The 18,986-nt window shown below is 41.6% G+C and overlaps 1 protein-coding gene across 2 annotated transcripts in view; it reads right to left on the bottom strand.

Moving 5' to 3' along the window:
* Positions 1-3,416: 3,416 nt before the first annotated feature.
* The window catches only part of Umad1 (UBAP1-MVB12-associated (UMA) domain containing 1), a 183,269-nt gene continuing 167,699 nt past the window's right edge, over positions 3,417-18,986 (bottom strand). The window contains exons 4-5 of one of the 2 annotated variants that reach the window (XM_059257368.1): positions 11,338-11,552; positions 3,417-3,903 (exon numbers count right to left, since the gene is read on the bottom strand). In XM_059257368.1, coding sequence (XP_059113351.1) covers positions 3,858-3,903; positions 11,338-11,552 — 261 coding nt within the window. In that variant the 3' untranslated portion in view covers positions 3,417-3,857. Of the gene's footprint in view, positions 3,904-11,156; positions 11,553-18,986 lie in introns of those variants that run through there. The other variant, XM_059257369.1, reaches the window with a different exon arrangement.

Genomic DNA, 18,986 nt, shown 5'->3' with positions numbered 1-18,986 from the left:
TGTATGCAGTGTGCATTATATTATCATTATCAGCTTTCTCCTATGAGTCTTATTGATTTAGAGTTTAGTTTTACTATGTAGTATCAATAGAAAATAGGGAGTAGAAACAGAAAATCAGATGCCATGGGCTTCTGATAAACTAGGCAAATGCCATTCATCCTGGAGAGCACCTGCTATGCACAGGCAGAGCAGCAGTGCTATGGGCAGTGGGATGGCATGCCACCAGGAAGGAGATGGGGCGGGGTGTACTTTTGGATGCTGTAAAGACACTGGTACCACTTGGCCCTTGAAATGTCAGACTCAGTTCTGAGTGGTGCCCGCCCCAAAGGAGACAGGTAGCAGGCAGGTCATACTCACGAGCTGGTAACAAGAAAAGCACATCACATTTCTAGACCCTGAAGATGCTCAATGACATCTCTCCCCCACGACCCCCTAACCATTCTTCTCATGTCTTGTTGCATTTGAAAACAAGCCCTCTAGACAAGGTAGATTTGCTTTCTTCTAAAAAACTAAACAGCTTAAGCAAAGTTGTTTAGGATTCTCTGAATTATCACATGCCTGTCTTTGGTGGTCCGGCTGGTGTTAGTGCTAACTGCAATTTCACATTCTGGAATGAGAAGCACTCGGGATGGAGACATTGTCTTCTGTATTTTTGTTCTGTCAAGTGTAGGCTACCTTTCTGGCACTTTGTATTTGAACAAGCTTGACAAAGCACTCTCCAAGCTGGAGGATATGGCATTTGTCAATGAACAGAAACAGACCTTGAGGTCTCCCGCCTTAGGGTGGTGACAGGTTATACAGCAACTAGGTTTTTTTTTATCACCTTTATCACGTGAAAGAGAACACCGGTCTAGACCACAAACACTGAAAAAGCTTGAATGAAAATAACTCATCCCCAAGACAACTGCTTTGCCTAAGGACAGTGTTATTTCTGTAGCTATCCTCTGCAAGCAGAACGCTGGCAAGTGTGGAACCTGAGGCACTGAGAGTGACTCGGGGGACAAAGTCAAGATGGGAAGAGAGAGCCTCGGCAGACAGGCTTTCAATTAGGAATCTGGGAAATGGCCGACCCCGACAGTCATTAACACAGTATTTTAATCAAGGACAGGAAGGTAATAAAGATAAAGACACCACTTTAAAGTCCAGGGCTAGAGACTACTTGTAAAAATCATGTCTAATAAAATATTTTTATGACTCATTGATGCTATAAAGTGATCACAACTTGCTATTTAGACTACAGAAACCAGAGTTTGGTTAACTAAGTGTAACAGGGATCCCTTGTGCCCCCCCCCCCATTTCTTTTTATGGACTAAATGAAGCTTTTAAAAGATTGACTGCTATCTTGTGTCTGCATCCTAATTTCTAGGGGATGGGAGACCCCATGCCAGTGGGGACTTAGAGGTACAAAGCGCTAACGTGATGATCACTCTGGTTAGCGGTTTACTGGTGTAGCACCAGGTCGTGATCACTTCATACAGAAATTAAAAAGTGGGCAGGTGTGGTGGCGAATGTCTTTAGTCCTAGAACTCCGGAGGCAGAGGTGGTGGATCTCTGTGAGTTTGAGGCCAGCTTGGTCTACAAAGTGAGTTCCAGGACAGCCAGAGCTGTTACCCAGAGAAACTCTACCTCAAAAAACTAAAACCAAAACCAAAACAGGAAAACAAAAACAAACAAAGATTAAAAGGTTGAATTCATCCAGTAAACTGTCTGTCAAAGGAATAAATCAAAGTGTATTTCAAAGTCTGCTTTGACTGCATCAAAAATCAGAAAATGAGTCTTCCCTCTTCAGGTAATTGTTTCTCTCTGAGAGCAAATGAGAACAGCCTCCAAATCTGAGGGTCAACTACATAAGGGACATGCTTTCCAGTTCCTTCAGTAAGGTTTGGTTAAAAATAACAAACAACAAAAAACAAACACAAAACCAAATTAGACTGTCACAGCCCACAAAAACATCAGGTATTCTATTTTATGGTATATTTGAATCTAACAAATCCATGAATTAAAACAGTGTGGCTTAACTAGCATTAACCAACATTGATTTACAAAAAAGCAGAAGAAAAGTTCCAGGTAGACATCAAAGACAACTAAAAATAAAATGTAAGTTATAATAATTAGATTCATAGTAATTCACACATCAAAATTTAATCTAAAATGCCATCTGAAATGTTTGATAAATGCAATGTATTTTTATTATATTAGTTGCTGATACAACTAATTAACACAAGGCAAAATTGGGATGCTATGGAGAATATATGATAAATTTGAGACCATTAAAGAAAACTTACCTTTTGATATGGACCTTAGAGGCTGCTTATAGCTTCTAACAGAATCATAGGCAAATTTGGATACAGATAGGATGTGAACCTCACCTGAAATTGTGGCTGAATCATTCACCTGTTTTAAACAAACTTACTGAGCACACTCCAGGTGTGAGGTATCATGTCAAGCACGGAAGTGTGTGTGGTGTGTGTGTGTGTGTGTGTGTGTGTGTGTGTGTGTGTGTGTGACTTATGAAGCAGACAAGCAAACTGTGGATGAGGAATCATACAGAGGAGACCCCAGGATAGAATAGGAGCATGGAAGGACACCCAATCTGGGCTAGCATGTGCCCGGAGAAAAGTCCATGAAAAGGAAAAGTAGGCAGGTCAGAAAGGATTAATAAATTCCGGGATAGGACAACACACAAACCACCAAGAACACACGGGAGGAACTTGGGAGCATGCTAGTCTCACACAAGCTAATCCACAGCACCAAAATACACTGCGCTGCCTCGAGTCAGCTCTCATGAGGACACACCGTCATGATGGGCAGAGGAAAACACAATCTGAAAAAGATGGCGATCACCTCCGACAGACCCAAAATGCTCTTTGCAGAGGCCAGGTGTGGTCAGCTAAGTGTTATTCTTAGTTGCATGAACACAGCTTTTATCCAGGCCAGAAAAACTGCAAGTTTTGAAATTCTGCTTCCTTTGTGTTACGATTTGAATGTGAGCTGTCCCTTGCAGGCTCATCCGTCTGAATCCCTGGTCCCAGCTGGTAGCACTGTTTTGGGAGGTTGAGGGATCTTTTAGCCACAAGGCTTAGCTGACAGAATAGAGCAGTTAGGGCATCGCTTGGGTTATGGCTTGGCAGGTTCTAGCCCTAGCTGTCTGCTTCCCAGCTGCTAATATGACGTAACACTGCTCAGTACTCCCTCCTTCACAGAGGCAGGCTGCTCCCTTCTCCATACTTCCTTCACCTTCATGGTCTGCGTGCCCTTAAACCAGGAGCCCACATCAACCCTCCCTCCATTAAGCTACTTCTGTCAGGTATTCGGCCACAGCCACGATAAAAGTAACCAATACACAGCTTTTGGGGAGCCCCATTTATAAAGAACCTGATGATTTCTTTCTTGGGCTCACTTACTCTCCCAGCAAAGGAGGATTTGTTATGTGCTAAGTACAAATGCAGGAGAGTATCAACAAGAGAACCACAGATTCTTAGATGGAATGGGAACTGGGGTTGTAAAAGCTTACTGAGTGTCTGTTGTCTTTGTGTGTGTGCTGCTGAAGTGAGCACACACCTATTGAGTTGATAGTAAGCAAGTTATGAGAGAAGTCTGTCAAAAACCTTTCTAGCTGTTGGAATATACAGAGGAAACAAAAATTTATAAAGCACGTTGGTTTTATTCATTACTGAACGACGATGACGACTATTATTTTTAGATAGGCTCTTGCTTTGTGGTCCAAGATGGCTTCAAACTAGCAATCCCCCTGCCTCAGACTCTTGAGCTCCAGAATTTCAGACAAGAAGCCGCCACTTCTGTGACACGCTGGTCTTAAAGGGGGAAAGTTGCCAAAATGGCTCAAGCTTTTCTTCTTAGAAGAAACTCACTATGAAGAGGAAGAGTGAAGACATCCTCTTCCTCCATTCCGTCCAGTTCCAGTTTTAGAATGTAGGGCAGCCAAAACAAACAAACAAACAAACAAACAAACAAACAAAAAAACAAAAGAGTATATGAAATTATGAAGGCAGAGACATCTGCTTCTTTTTTGTTTTTTTTTTGTTTTTTTTTTTGTTTTTTGTTTTTTGTTTTTCGAAACAGGGTTTCTCTGTGTAGCTTTGGTTCCTTTCCTGGAAATCGCTCTGTAGCCCAGGCTGGCCTCAAACTCACAGAGATCTGCCTGGCTTTGCGTCCTGAGTGCTGGGATTAAAGGCATGCGCCACCACCGCCCGGCCTGACATCTGCTTCTTAAACTCCATGGAGTGCTGGTTCTTTATAACCCTAGCCACTGCCACTGTCTGTATTTTCCTGATCGCTTCCTGCCTATGTCTTTACAGTTAGGAAACTGAAATGCCTAGTTGAGGTATAAACATGGAGCTTTGCCTCACAGCTCTGAGCCGTACTTCTGTAGGAGCAGAGGCAGGGGTGGAAGGGGGTAGTATTCTTGCTTTAAGCTGTGATAATTGACAGCTACAGCTGATAATGTGAGATAGAGGACCACAGTCTGCTCCAGGTTCAAATATGTGTATAAATAAACAGAAAATCTCTTCAAAGTCCAAAACAGTGATGAGGGGAGACTATGGGAGGAGAATGAATATTCAGGCTTTATTTCAGACCAACTGGTACACGCCTGTCAGTAGCCACGTGCTTCCCTTTTGTCCCCAGAAGGCCTGCCCATTCCAGTGTGCAGTACACCCTGTAGGTGAAGAATTCAGCTCTGTCTGGCCCTTGTTCTTGAACAAAGTTACTTGCTCGCTAGCTTCCTAAATGTTAGTAGCTACTATGTGGAAATACATTAATTTTAACACAAAATAAAGTATGCACTTTTTCAAAAGCAAGATAGAAAGGAAAACCACACTGTGACAGTGAAATCCCCACTGGGCAGTCCCCCTCTCCCGTGTAGCCCTTTAGGGTAAGTGTCCGTACCCACGGCCACTCTGGGCTGTCCTTCCATGGCAGCGGAGCTAAGCTGAGGCCAGTCTCTTTGACTGCCCTCTGAATGGTCCCTTTCTGCATGGGAGGTGAGTGCCAAGCCTGTGGCCAGTTCAGAGTTAGCTGTGGATGGGAGTCCTGGGTGCAATTATCCTTTGTTTTAGCTTTGACTGGGAGGAATTTGTTTCCTTTGTAAGGGTGAAAATTGGGGCTGGGTAAACTCTTGACAAAGAACTACATTCAGGTCTCTTTCAAGGACGAAATAACTAAAATCAGATGAGATCAATGTTGTTTTAGCACAGCAAGTTTTCATTCATCAGAAGCAGAGTTTCTTTGCTACCTCTCCTAAAAGGAGCCAGAACTTCCTTTCCCTGCTCCTTAAATTCACTCTGTACAGGCTGAAGATAAGATACAAGTTTAGCAATTAAGGAGCCATACTTCTACTTTTTCTAGTACTAAAAATAAATAGCATGTATCAGAGAGAAGAGCCTGGGTGTCATTAGATTTCTTGATTCTTTAGAGAGGAAAATGACCACTGCCACCTCATGTCCACAGCACGCACTTTAGAATGGCTACCTACCTACTTACCATTTATGGTAGGACCATCTTAGGCAAGAGGTGGGACATGGGGTTCCATTTATGATATAACACTTACGTGAGGTCTTCTGTATAGTCATGGGTCGAATGTGCTCTAAGTCATAGCCACCACGTGACTTCATCATGTGACCATCACAGAGTGTACTCAGAGAAAACTTGATGTTAGAGCCTGCTGCACAAGTAGGCTACAAACCTGAACTGCATGTTACTCCACTGAATATTGAATGTGCAATACAACTGTCGCTGTATTATCTGTACATATCTAAGTTTAGAAGAGGCCCAGCAAGAATGCTATGCAGTAGGAATCTTTTATCTCCATTATAATCCTATGAGACCATCACCATATGTGCAGCCTGTTATTGACTAAAATGTCCTTATGTGACTCCTGACTATGAATACAGTTAAAATTGTGGCAAGTTAAGGATACATATACTTGATATTTACAGGAAAATGAATTCTGAAGGACTATAAAATAGAACATGACATCCAACTGCTGTGGATATCGCTCTGCATAAATAAAATGCTGATTGGCCAGTAACCAGGCAGGAAGTATAGGCAGGACAAGCAGAGAAGAGAATGCTGGGAACAGGAAGGTTGAGTCAGGAGATCTGCCAGCCGCTGCCATGAGTACCAACATGTAAGATACTGGTAAGCCACGAGCCATGTGGCAAGGTATAGAATTATAGAAATGGGTTAATTTAAGATGTAAGAACTAGATAACAAGAAGCCTGCTGCAGCCATACAGTTTGTAAGCAATATAAGTCTCTGTGTGTTTACTTGGTTGGGTCTAAGCAGCTGTAGGACTGGCAGGTGAGAGAGATTTGTTTTGACTGTGGGCCAGGCAGGACTGAAGAAAACTCCAGCTACATCCAACATCAGATGGTACTCATGTAAAATGTTTCAAATTGTATTAATTTCTGTAAAAATGTACATATGTCCCTTGGCCACCACTAATTTATTCTTGGACAGAAGACAGAATATTCATGAATTCAAGCTAATGCAGGCAAATGGTAAGAAAAATAAATTGGGGTGAAAAGATAGGTCTACAATGCAGAAGAAGTCCAAAGAATTATGTACTATGCCTGCCTGAAGAAGATGGGTGTTTAATTCCCTGTTCCTTGAGTAAGGGCTGTGCTTTGTGATTTGGTTCCAAAGAGCAGAGTATATAAAGAGTCTGGAGAAAATGAGGAACTCAGCATGGCAGAGAAACCTGAAAACACTGTGTTGGCAAGGTGGTCAAAATTAATGGAAAGATTTTTTTAATTTTTTTTTTTTAAAATTTGAGACTGGGTCTCCCTATGTAGCCCTGGCTGGCCTGGAATTCACAGAGATCTTCCTGCTTCTGCCTCCTAAGGACTGGCATTAAAGAGAGGCATTTGCCACTATGCCATGCTATATGGAAACAGACTAAGCCAACTTAGTCAATGTTCAATTGCTGTGAAAAGGCACCATAACCTCACCAACTCTTATTTAAAAAAAAAAAAAAAACATTTAATTGGGGCTGGCTTATAGTTTCAGAGGTTTATTCCATAATTGTCATGGCTGGGAGCATGGTGGCATGCAGACATCGTGCTGGAGAAGCGGCTGAGAGTTCTAGATCTGTGTCTGCAGGCAGCAGGAAGAAAGAGAGAGAGCCACTGGGCCTGGCTTGAGCTTTTGAAACCCCCAAGTCGCCCCCAGCAACACACTTTTTCCAGCAAGGCTACACCTCCTAAGCTTTTCAAATTGTGTCACTCCCTAAGCATTTAAGTATATGAGCCTATGAGGGCCACTCTTTTTCAAACCACCAGAGAGACAGTCCAGTAGACCTGGCCAATATTTCTCAAAACTGTCAATTTAGAAAAATGAAATCCGAGAGAAACTGCTGAAAAGCATCAAGAGAGGATGAGTACATAATAAATCACACTAGCAAGCGGACAGGAGAAAGATAGTAGATGACAGCTACAAAATCTGAACGGTGGGTTTAACACCGTAGCATTGTTGGTTCCTTAGTTGTGACAAGTATCAACAAGAGGGGATATGTGAGGAACTCTCTACTTTGGAATGTCTCTATAGATGTAAACTTGCCTTAAAGAAAAAGGTCACCCACATTTAAAAGATTAGCATTCTGCTATGCTGATGTAATAAGAGTTCCTGTGTATCAATCAATACATCTCTTTTTTCTTCTTGCTCACACACATCTATTCGCCAAGCCATATGGCATGAGCAACTTTCTTGAAACATAAGAATATTCCGTCTTTAAAGCCAAATGTAGTCAGACCTATTTTTGGAGTCTTAGATTTCTCAGGAATAGTTGGGTCATGCCCTCAGTAATGTGCCACAAATGCTCAAAAGATAACATCCAGGAACCCAACATTCTCAGTGTCTTGAAAAGATGTGAAATCCTTCAGCTTCCCACTCAGCACTCGTCCACTGCCTGCGGCTATTATTTGGGACATGAGTGACAAGGTGGCACATTAATCTCTAGCAGTAACGTTTTGTGTCAGACAAGCCGCAGCAGCAGTCACTTCCTGATTGGCTGTTCTCAGGAGGCAAGGGGCAGCGAGACTGACGTGTCTCTACTCTACAGTGCAAATGCTATTATTCCCCTGACACGCCTTACCTATCTATCAGAATTATTAGAAATGATGTTCCTGGGAAAACACAGCATTTCCTTTCATAAGGTTTTCAGTTATTTTATTTGAGGGAGAATTAAAAAGGTGGTAATAAAAAAGATGTTTACTTAAAAAAAAAAAACTTAAAGGTTCCTAGAACTGTTAGTAAGAATTGTATTAACTGCACACTTTGAAAAGTTGAGCTAATAAATTAATTAACTAAACGACATTTGGCTGGAGTCAGTTCTCTACTTTTAAAGGAAAGAGTGCAAATGCAATGAAAGTTGGAAAACCACACGTGACCTCCTAAGGTTTAAAATAAGATTCAGTGGAAGCCACATGTTCACCGCCTGTAGTGACTTCCCGCACAAGGAGAAGACACGCTTTCTGACAATAAGTGTTCACCACGGAACTTTAGTGGAGACAGACGTGAACCCTAACATTACTGAGGTGAGTGGAGTCTAAAATGAATGTGGGTAGACCATTCTAATCTAGTCCTAAGCAGTTCACAGACTATGTATTTCACATCATGTTAGAGTACTGTGTGTGTGTGTAAACAATGAGAACAGTCCCTTTGTCAGAATCAAAGATGGATCAATTATTATCTCTTGCTATTTAACATAACACTGCAGGGTAAGAAAAGTTCGTATTTAACAAGCAAGGGAACAGAAGTAAGGGAAGAGATTCAAAGTCCTTCAGCTTAAACAAGTGTCAGCATTGACTCTCTGGCTGCCTCCAGCTTGGTTTTAAAGTATTTAGATATTTTTCAATCTTTGTGATTATAATTTAATTACAGCATTTCTGCCTTTCCTTTCCTCCCTCCAAGCCCTTCCATATAGCTCTTCTGATTCTCCTTCAAATTCATGGCCTTAACAAAAAAACTAATTGTTATTGCATGTATATGTATGTATATATACATATAGGCATTCCTAAATATAACCTATTTAGTCCATATAATGCTACTTGTATGTATGTTTTCAGGGCTGAATGTTTGGGGCAGAGCACCTCTGCTGTTTCCAGTCTTCCTCAGTTGCCTAAAGTTCCTGGTCTTTCTCTCTCCAGTATGGCATACTTGGTGGTATCATTGTTGTTCGGCTTACATTTGGGCAGTGACTACTATTTCAGGAAATATTTATTACTAACTTGGTGTTTATTAAGTCATCTAAATTTCTAGGCCTCAGATTTCTAGTATGGAGTTGGCTGGTTGATTTATAATGTTTGTTCCAGTTTTAAAATAGTTCTATGATTTATATATAGAAAAGCAAATTGCCAATTCACAATGTATTTGTCAAAATGACATTTTGTCATTAACACTGGTATTTACTAAATTTTCTGATGATGGAGATCTATGTAGATATTCATCCATTTCTTTCAAATTTCTTTCAGTCCAATTTATTACCCAGGACTAGTGAGCTTAGCATTTTCAATGTACACGAATAAGAGAAGATGTAGTCTTCTCTACACCAACAATATACTTAATTCTTTACCTTCTACAGAATCTACAACTTGCATTTAGATATTAATGATGCAATGAATACCATTTTGTGGATCTGAAAACAATCAAAAGATTTATTTTAATTCACATTCTTAAAATACAACAATTTTAGACAAACAGTACTTACAAGCACATTTGTAACATGGTAGACATAAATATAAATGAAATGTATAATTATATAAATTTTCACATATTTTCAAAAAAAGAACTACCTCTTCACATTCAGTTTTGAAAATACATTAACATGGATAGTTGAAAAGGATGTACCTTCACAAAAAGTGCTACAGAATGTTCACATTTATGTCAATAAGGCATATTTCCTATAAAGATGGTTTATGAAAACTATGTAAAGATTTAATTTATTCATTAACCTCACATGGTAACGTTAATTGTAAATGAAGTACATTTTTATCAGTACAAATGTTCCTTTAACTTTAAATAACACACTCTTTTTTTAAAATCAAGACCACACCACATTTATTAAATGAACATGCATAGCACATTAAAATTAAAATAATTCTTGTACTTTTCTGCACAGTGTTTAGTTTTCCTGATACTCTCTTTGTGAAAAAATGTACTTAAAACTTTGGCACAGAATAAATAAAGTATAACTAATTAGAAGAAATGGCAACTATTTCATGGCACAGAAACTCCCCTATTACTATTTACCTAATCTCACTGTAGTACACTGACCGATGGCGGTCCTGCTTAGTTTTATTTAGAATAAATAATGGATACTCAAGAAGTACAAGTCATATTTGGGTGTCTGCCTGCACTCTAATTGGAAAGTAGTTAAACTGAGTGTTTAATGGTAAAACACTGCCATCTGAACCGCGGCCAACAGATCTCTAAACAGGTCTTATCAGCAATGAGATGTATCATCACGAGATGTTTTCATTAGGAGGCAGAGGAGGCGGAAAGGAAATGCAGATCTCATAAACTGGGAACATATGTGGTAAGGAAGGCAAACCCACCGAGGCACAAGTGGAGAAAGCTCTCTGAAAACTGGTCCAAGAATACCCAGAGGGGAGGAGACGGGAACAAGGAGGGCGGGCACACAGCCACCTTCAGGAGGGTGGAGAGGGCCACACAGCTCTAGGCAAACCACAGTGTCCCCTTTATGGCATTCTTGAATCAGCAACGAGTGGCTGGTGTTTATGAGAAGCTTCCAATTTCCCTACCGGTTTGTCTAAATTGACATTGGAAAAACTACGTTAGCTGGAAGCTGTCTTTTGACTTCGTTCCCAAACATTGTGGGAGTTGTTAAGGGAGTGACATGCCGACCTCCTCTGCACCCCTGAAACACCTTCACACCGCTCTCGGTTCTGATTGCGGAGTCCTGGTAACTAGGAGACAGGCTTGTTTCTCTTTCTGTTGTGTCTTCAGAGATGGCAAAACCACCCTGGGTAATCTCAGCAGATTACCATCCAGCAGAGCGGGAAACACAGGTGGTCTGAAGTCTTACATTTTTCCAAAGTGAGTTCCCTTTGTTAAAATGTTGATTTCAACTTTACATAAATTCACTTTATTCTGAAGGATAAAAACCACGAACACGATCTTATTTTATTCATTTTATGATCCTTGCTTGCCTCAAGGCCTTCAAGGGTGAAATGACAAGGAAAATCAAACAGGTTCAATAAAATAGGCAGACTATCTTTCTTTTAAAGCTCTTAAGGTACGCTTAGACACAAAGACTATGAATCACAGAGCACTGAATTTTCAAGAGTGAAATCATACCAGAATCGAGACAAGTTGTCGCCGACGTCGTACGAGAGTAAGTGGTCAGGAAGGTCGCCGATGGTGCCCTGCACTGCCAGCACGTGTGGAGCCAAGGTGAAGGGCACGTCACTCAGGAGCTCAGCTGTTTGTGAGTTGTTCTCCAGAGTCTGGCCTGCCTGGTTTCCTGTCTCGGAGTCGGCTACAGTCACACTGGATGTGTCTTCTTTGCTGCTCTAAAAATACATAGACATTTAAAACATTTAGAACATATGAACTGTGAGGTTTGGTAATGGTAAATGTGGTATCAGTACTTCAAAAAGCCTGGGGGATGTGTAATATATAAATACTGCCAGACTTGAACACAAGCATTTACCCATTTGAGAGATAACTCCATCCAAATCTCTGCAAGATTTAAAATTCCTACAGTCTGCTCTTACTCAGAGTGGCCATCCATAGCTCCCTTCAACAAAAACTCATTCTTGTTATTTCCCTAACCCTGAGGTGTCTCCAGAGCCTGTCTCTGCTTCTACAAATCCCACGGATGCTTTCAGGGCTCTGCTCCATGCTCAGCTTCCCTGTGAAATGTTGTATCAGAGTTGTCAACTCGGGAACCTATGAGGCAAACTGCCCAAGATATTATTAGGTGCTCTGATGTGCGTTCTTACTAGTGGTTACTCTATATGCATTTTACCTTTAAGCAGATGCTAGCTAGCATCCTCAAGTCAAGTGATCTGTGTCTCTGTAGCCCATGCCTGGCACAATGTACTGCTCTGTGTGATACACACTTGAGGTTTACCTTTAGTGTGTACCATGAGTATGGGCTGGAACCAACATGTTATTGCACAAACTTTCAAATAAATATCGAGTACCTTGTTTGATTTCTTTTAAATTGGCCTATCTTGTACACACTAGTTTATCAAAAGGCATGTACTAATTAGGATGTTCAGAACAGTGTCCATCATACAGCCAAGCCCAGAGCTATCTAAATACCTGTTAATAGTTGAGTGGACAGGAAACAAGTGTCTGTATATAACAATGAAAATGAATGGCTTGCTACTACAAGCAGCTGAAATGTAATGCAAATAATCTCAGAGAACAAAAATCTTTTTCTTACCCTTCAACCTCATGCAGAATAATTTTCATCTTCACAGAGACCTACCAGGCCGCTCCTGAAAGGCTTGGACCTGTTATCCCAGCTAGGCTGCCCTGGCCAAGTCTTCTCTAATCCTACTGTAGCCTGGCTCTTGTTATTCACTCCCAGGCTGTTTCTACTGAGCTCATTGCTTCTGTTCCTCTGTCCAGGAGGCTTTCCTCTCAGCTCTGCACTGAGCTAGTCTGTCTTAGACCATCTGTCACCTTCTGAGAGGCCTTTCCTCACCTCTTACTTCAATTGTACACTGCCCTCTCACCTCTATTCAGTACTCCCTGTCTCCCACTCCTGCTTTTGTCTCTAGCCCTAAGTGTCTTGTCATATGCTTTGTGACTCATTCTAGTTATCATCTCTCAGAAGCAAGTTTTCTATCTCGTGCTCACTGCTAGATCCCAAATGCCTTCATCGGTACCTAGTGCTCAAAAATGTTTACTGCATGAATAAAAGGAGAGACACAGCTTAGATTCTAATGGTGACAAATGCTGACAGATTCCTTGTCTAAGGAGAACAATTTACATAAGAGAAACAGCATTTCTAGAGACCCTTTATTGAAGAATACAATACATACAGGAAGGGATACACTTATTGGCAATGTAGAAATTGCTAAATTCTCACAAACAATGCACATGAATAGCTAACACTGTGATCAAGATACAGCACACATAAGATTCTTTCCTAATCACAATCTACTCCTCTCTCAGTCACCATCCTAACTTCTAATAGTACAGAATGGTTTGATCTGTGTTTGGATTTTCAATGAATGTCACCTTTGCTTTGGGCTTCTTTCAGTCAACATTATGTGTATATGGTGTATCTATGCTGTTACATATTGAATGAAAACATTTTGAGAAATGTGTTAGTGCAGAGGATGTATATTAATTGATGGCTTGGAAGTCTTCTGGTTGTTATTTGACAGTGGACATTGGGTAGGGGGAAGGGTAGCCAGTAAAGGAAGGAAGAAGATAGCTGGGAACAGAGAGGCTTTGCTGATAAAATAGAGGTGGGGTAGGAACAAGAGTGTAGTCAAGAATAAGTCCAAAGTTCTTGCCCTGACAGTGAGAAGGATGGAGTCCACCGTACTGGGACAGAAGGGTGCTGTGAGCAGGTTTGGGAAGCAACATTGAAAGGTGGTGGTAGAGGCTTGAGATGCCTGAAAGACATCAAGCAGAGCTTTTAGTAGAAATGTATATGATCTTAGTCTACAGCCGTAAGACCTGCTGGACAAAGTGGGGGAGAAAGGGCATTTTTTTCTGGATACTATACTGTAAACAGGCAGAGATGAGTTGGCTTTGGAAAGGTGTATGGTGCCAAGAAAGGCTTCTTTTCATGTTTGTTTTCATTAGAAGTTTGGAGTAGTAGTTATAATGAGAAAAAAAAAGGCTTTTAAGGAAAACAATTCATGTAAGGTCAGTAGAAAATGAAGTCTTCTCTCCTAAGGTGTCTACAACAGTCTAGATAAAGGCCCTTAAGAAACACTAGTCTAGGGCCAGGCAGTGGTGGTGCACACCTTTAATCCCAGCACTCGGGAGGCAGAGGCAGGTGGATCTCTGTAAGTTCGAGGTCAGCCTGGGCTACAGAGTGAGTTCCAGGACAGGCACCAAAACTACACAGAGAAATTGTGTCTTGAAAAACAAACAAACAAACAAACAAAAAGCAAAACAAAACAACAACAACAAAAAACCCCACTAGTCTAGGGAATGACTTGGAATCAACAAAGCTTCCAAACCATGCCTATTAATAGTAGTCTTATAATTTCATGAGAATTATTTCATATAATAATATCACATAATAATTTCAGAACAGTACTGTTCTGCTTTCCCATACACATAACCTTATTTAATCCATATAACAATTTTATAAAATGGGTATACAACCCCAAAGAGCAATGAAAACCAGTATACTCTCCCCTGTTATGAGAGAGCTTATTACAAAGACACGGGTATGGGGGCAGGGTGCTGACTCAGCTCTAACTGGTGGGTCAAGTGCAGAGAGAGTGGTGCAGAAGGACAGCACTCCAGACATGGAAAGGCTCCACTAGGTGCTGGCTTGTCCGGACAAACTGAGAAGGAAGTAACATTTGTGTGCACCAGAAAGCCTCAAGATTGCGTATGTGCCAGGGCTTAGGTTACCCCAAATCACAATGGTAGAGTAGTCAGGAGCACAAGTTCTAGACCAGACCATTGGGGCAGAAAGCACAGAACAATAAGCAAATGGTCTTGAGCTATCCAACTTCTCCCTTTCTCTGGCTGGGTTGTCAGGTCAAGAACAGGCCCTTTCCTTTTCTGTTTGCTTTCTTCCTTGTTTCTTAATCTCGACAGCAAGTCCTTCCTAGATTAGCTCATTTTATACTCTAGTCAACCTCCCTCCCTCCCTTTTCCCCTCCCTCTCTCTCTTCCTCCCTCCCTCCCTTCTTCCTTCCTTTCTGTTTCTCTCTATACAGCCCTGGCTGTTCTAGAACTCACTATGTAGACCAGGCTGTCCTGGAACTCACAAAGATGCACCTGCCTCTGCCTCCCAAGTGCTAGGATTGAAGGCCTTTGTCACCACACCTGACAAACCTCTTTTTTGTTTGTGTATAGAACACTATTGTTTCATTAATGAAATCATCCATTCTCAAGAGTATTCTTGACTCACCTTCTCCACCAAGGAGGTGATGTATTACCCACTAACATTCTCCTTTCCAAACACAGAACTTTGAAGGCTTAACTCTTTAGCATCAAGTATTTGGTCCCGATTGTGCTTTATTTTTTTAATTAAGAAATTTTTTATTCATTTTACGGACCAATCACAGTTTGTGCTTTTACGAACCCTCTTTCATTTCCTTTAAAAATCATTCGTATCTGGCAAAAACAGTTTCCCAGAGGGCAAGAATATACCAAACCACATCTGGTGCCATAAAGAACTTGGTATATGTGACATCTTGTTCAAGTTGTCCTGATAAAGCAGCCATCAGGGCCTCCGCCTTCCAGTCTGTACAATGAGTGAAAAGAGACAAAATGGCGGTGATGACACAGAGCAACTCTCGTGTACTGACATACGTGGTGCCAGGCAGGCTCTACCCAAGCTGCTCCAAAGGCGTTCACTCACCACTCACTGACGTCTTGTAATGGCCCTGCAGGGTGTGTGCTATGTGAAAGGTAAGAGGACAGTGTGACAGAATGTTTAAGGAATACACACAGACTGTCACTGGTGAAATGGAGAATCAAACCAACGGTCTCTTAATAATCTGTCCTATAAACCTACACATTTCAGATGTGCTTCACAAAAACTCCAGATCAACTGAGCAGTGACAGTTTATGAGATAATAACAGAAAAGAAATAAAAGATTATTTAGCTATAATCACTAAATAGCATACCTTGGCTTAACCTAGAAGGAAAAAAAAGATTCTAACGTCTTTTACTGTTAGGAAAAAAGAATGGAGTAAACATCCTGCAGACAGACTGAAAAGAGATGGAAAAGCAACTGTAATTTAAGATAAATTTATCCCATGGGAACAAGTCTACCAGCAGTCTGGATAAACCCTGGGAAAAACCACGGACAGTGAAAGACCCTCCTGAGCTGATGACGGCTGAGGCAGATTGGAAAGCATGTGGGAACCCACCACAGAATTCCTTCTGTCTTTGTACAAGTCTGAAAAATTTCCTAAATCAAAGTTCTCAAAGTTTTATTTAGTTAAAAAATATCACTAACAGTAGTCTACCAAATGCCTCCTAGAACGATCTAAATTTCAGCTGTGCTGGATGGATGGCTCCAGCTTCTATCTCCTAACAGTTGGCTTAGTGCAACATTACAGTCTCCAAGGAGGCTGCCTGCCCTCTTGGCAGCAGGGTGAGTGCCATGATGCAGCTGCTGTTGGCATGCTGAGAGCTGGAAGGAGAGAAATTATAAGGCAAAACAAGAATAAGTCGCAAAGAAAATGTGAGTCAAAATTCAAGGGCCCCATACCAGCTAAACCAGATCACTAAGCCTCTAGCTTGGCAACTCGTGGAGGTGGAGGTGGGGGCTGAGGGCTGGAACAGGTGCACCAGTTCTCGGCAGAAAGCAACCCTCACTCAGACACGAGTCTTGTGATTTTTTTTACATTTGCATAATGAAATGGATCTTTACTGGGAAGAATTAGTATGTTAACTACAATGGGGCAGAAGAAAAGAATCAATTAGCCTTTTGGTTAATAGCCAAATTGCAGAAAACGATTTCAAACATGATGTTCATACAGCAGACTCGCTGCTTTGTGATTAGTCCTGCTCATGGGAATGGCGCTGGGTCATGGTTCCAGGCTCTAGGTTCCTTCATCCAGCTTTGATACTTCCTTTCGAAGGCAGTATTTTCCCTCATATTGTTAAAGATGAGTATACGGTGCAATTCCAGGCTTTGCTTTTAGTCTCATAGAGAAAATGAATGTCCTTATCTATATTGCCAACAACCACGTTTACAACAAGCTGTTTCCTTTTGTTTGTGTACAAACCATTTCTTGGCCATCAGGTAACCTGTTAAGAACTGGTTGGCCAAATTTACTTTGAGTTCCTTCTGATAAAAAGGTTTATAGGCACTATTCCACTTTTTCTACCGCAAAAGGGTCATAAAAATTCATCAAGTTCCATTTGAAGAGTCTTCTAAGAGATTAAGAAAAAAAAACACACTCCAAGAATATAGGGCATATGACGCTTTTCAGTAAAAGCTTAGAGAAACACAGAGCAGCAGACAGTTGATGGCGTCCTTGTGAACCTCTCTCCCAGGTGTTTGGAAGCAAGGGACTTCAGGTTTGGAACAGACAACGACATTTTCCCCAGTACAAAAGGCCAGTCTCTACCATGGACTCTCCCAGGAGGCAGCAGCCGGGCAAACTCACTGACACTCATCTATTTACTCATCCCCAAGCAAACTGGGAATGTTGGCTAATACAAACCCACTACATTTAGCACTTTGGAAAGCTGTCTGCCCTTTTTTTCCACAACCCATGCTTCAGACAGAGATCCAAGAGGGTCCTGGAAGAGCCAAATATTGATGCATTGAAATTGAAAAATCAACCTCAATCAAAACGGCAACAGAACTCATTGAAAGAGTATGAAAGCAGGTACAAGGCAAAGCAGGGAGCCCTAGCAGGCATAGTTCTAGGAAGCAAGTCACATGGAGAATAGGCACTCTCGAGCTCTGGCCTTCCATGCCTTTGACTGTAATGTCTATAAATAAAAGACATGCTTCTCTGAACAATAGCTTGGACAAGTAACAGTGTCATCTTATCTCCCCTGATAGCCATCCATTCTATTCCGGCTTCAGCTGGTATCTGCTTTCATTACATCAGCTTCTAGGCGGTGGGGTGAGGTACAGGGGCAAATCTGAGTTAGAAGCACCAGGGGACAGAGGTCAGAAGGTGACAAGCTACCGCACAGATAAGGGAGTGTGTTCAAGCTGCTGTTGCTGTCGCCTCCTCTTCTCTTTTTTTTTTTTTCTTTAAGTCGGTTGCTAATAAATGTCTGTCTAGCTACAAAAAGTGCCAGACGACTAATCTTTGCTACCTGCAATTATGGAAGCCCCAGTAACAGCTTTTTTCACTTGGAATAAATATTATAAAAGTAGAGGTTGTTTCCTATTTTTCTCACAATTTGTAATGAGGAGAACAGTACCTGATCTAATAAGTGCTGAGTAAACATTTTACATTGAACTAACCTCCTTCCCTTCCTTGTTTCTCAGATGCTCTTGGTACAGAGTTGATTCTTACTCATTGCTTTGGTCTTAGAAATGGAATCCAGAGTTTCATACCTGGGAAGTATGTGCTCTACCACAGAGCTTCACCTCCAGCCCAGACTTGGTTTTAATTGAGGGGTAAGGTGAAATAAATAAGCAAAACTTGAGAACATTTTGCCACAGATACAAATACATTAAGTGAGAGAGAATAATCCACCATGTTTCCTACGGGGTTTGAGCATCAACTCCCTGGGGCTGGAGACCCTAGTCCAAGGACTTGCTTTCAGGAGCAAACTGAAGATGGGGTTCTTCCTTCGAAGAGGGGAGGCTGGAGAGAAGGCGTTCTCTCTGTTCTCTCCCCTTCTCTTGGTCTCTGACATTTCAGTCCACAGTCTGGCTCATGACTGTGTTTAATGTTGGTTTTTCTTTCTTTCTTTTCCTCCCATCTGTTTGTGGTTCCTGCTTGTCCCATCTTCCTTGAAACAGAGGAAGAAGAGAAGAGGAAGAAGAATAACCTGCCACCCTCTCCTCAGAACTCCAGCTGAATGTGCACCAGTGGAGAGGGAAGTACGCAGGCGGCTGCCCACTTCCGTAATCCGTTCCGTGCATTCTTGGAAAAGGGGCCTGGCTGGAGCTGAAAACTCATCTCTATCGGCTAGCGTGAGTTGGGGTGCAGCGGACAGAGAGAGAAGCTTTTCAGGAAAGGAGTGAGGCAAGGGCAGGCTGTTCACAGTCGAGTCCTGCTTCGATGCTGCCTCTCAGCCCAAAAGGCTGACCCAACCGTGTTCTTTTGCTTTTTCAAAGCAGGTTTAAAGTTACTTTATAAAAAGT

Source organism: Peromyscus eremicus, chromosome 3, assembly GCF_949786415.1.
Source record: "Peromyscus eremicus chromosome 3, PerEre_H2_v1, whole genome shotgun sequence".
NCBI lineage: Eukaryota > Metazoa > Chordata > Mammalia > Rodentia > Cricetidae > Peromyscus > Peromyscus eremicus.
This window is presented reverse-complemented; position numbering and strand designations above follow the sequence as displayed.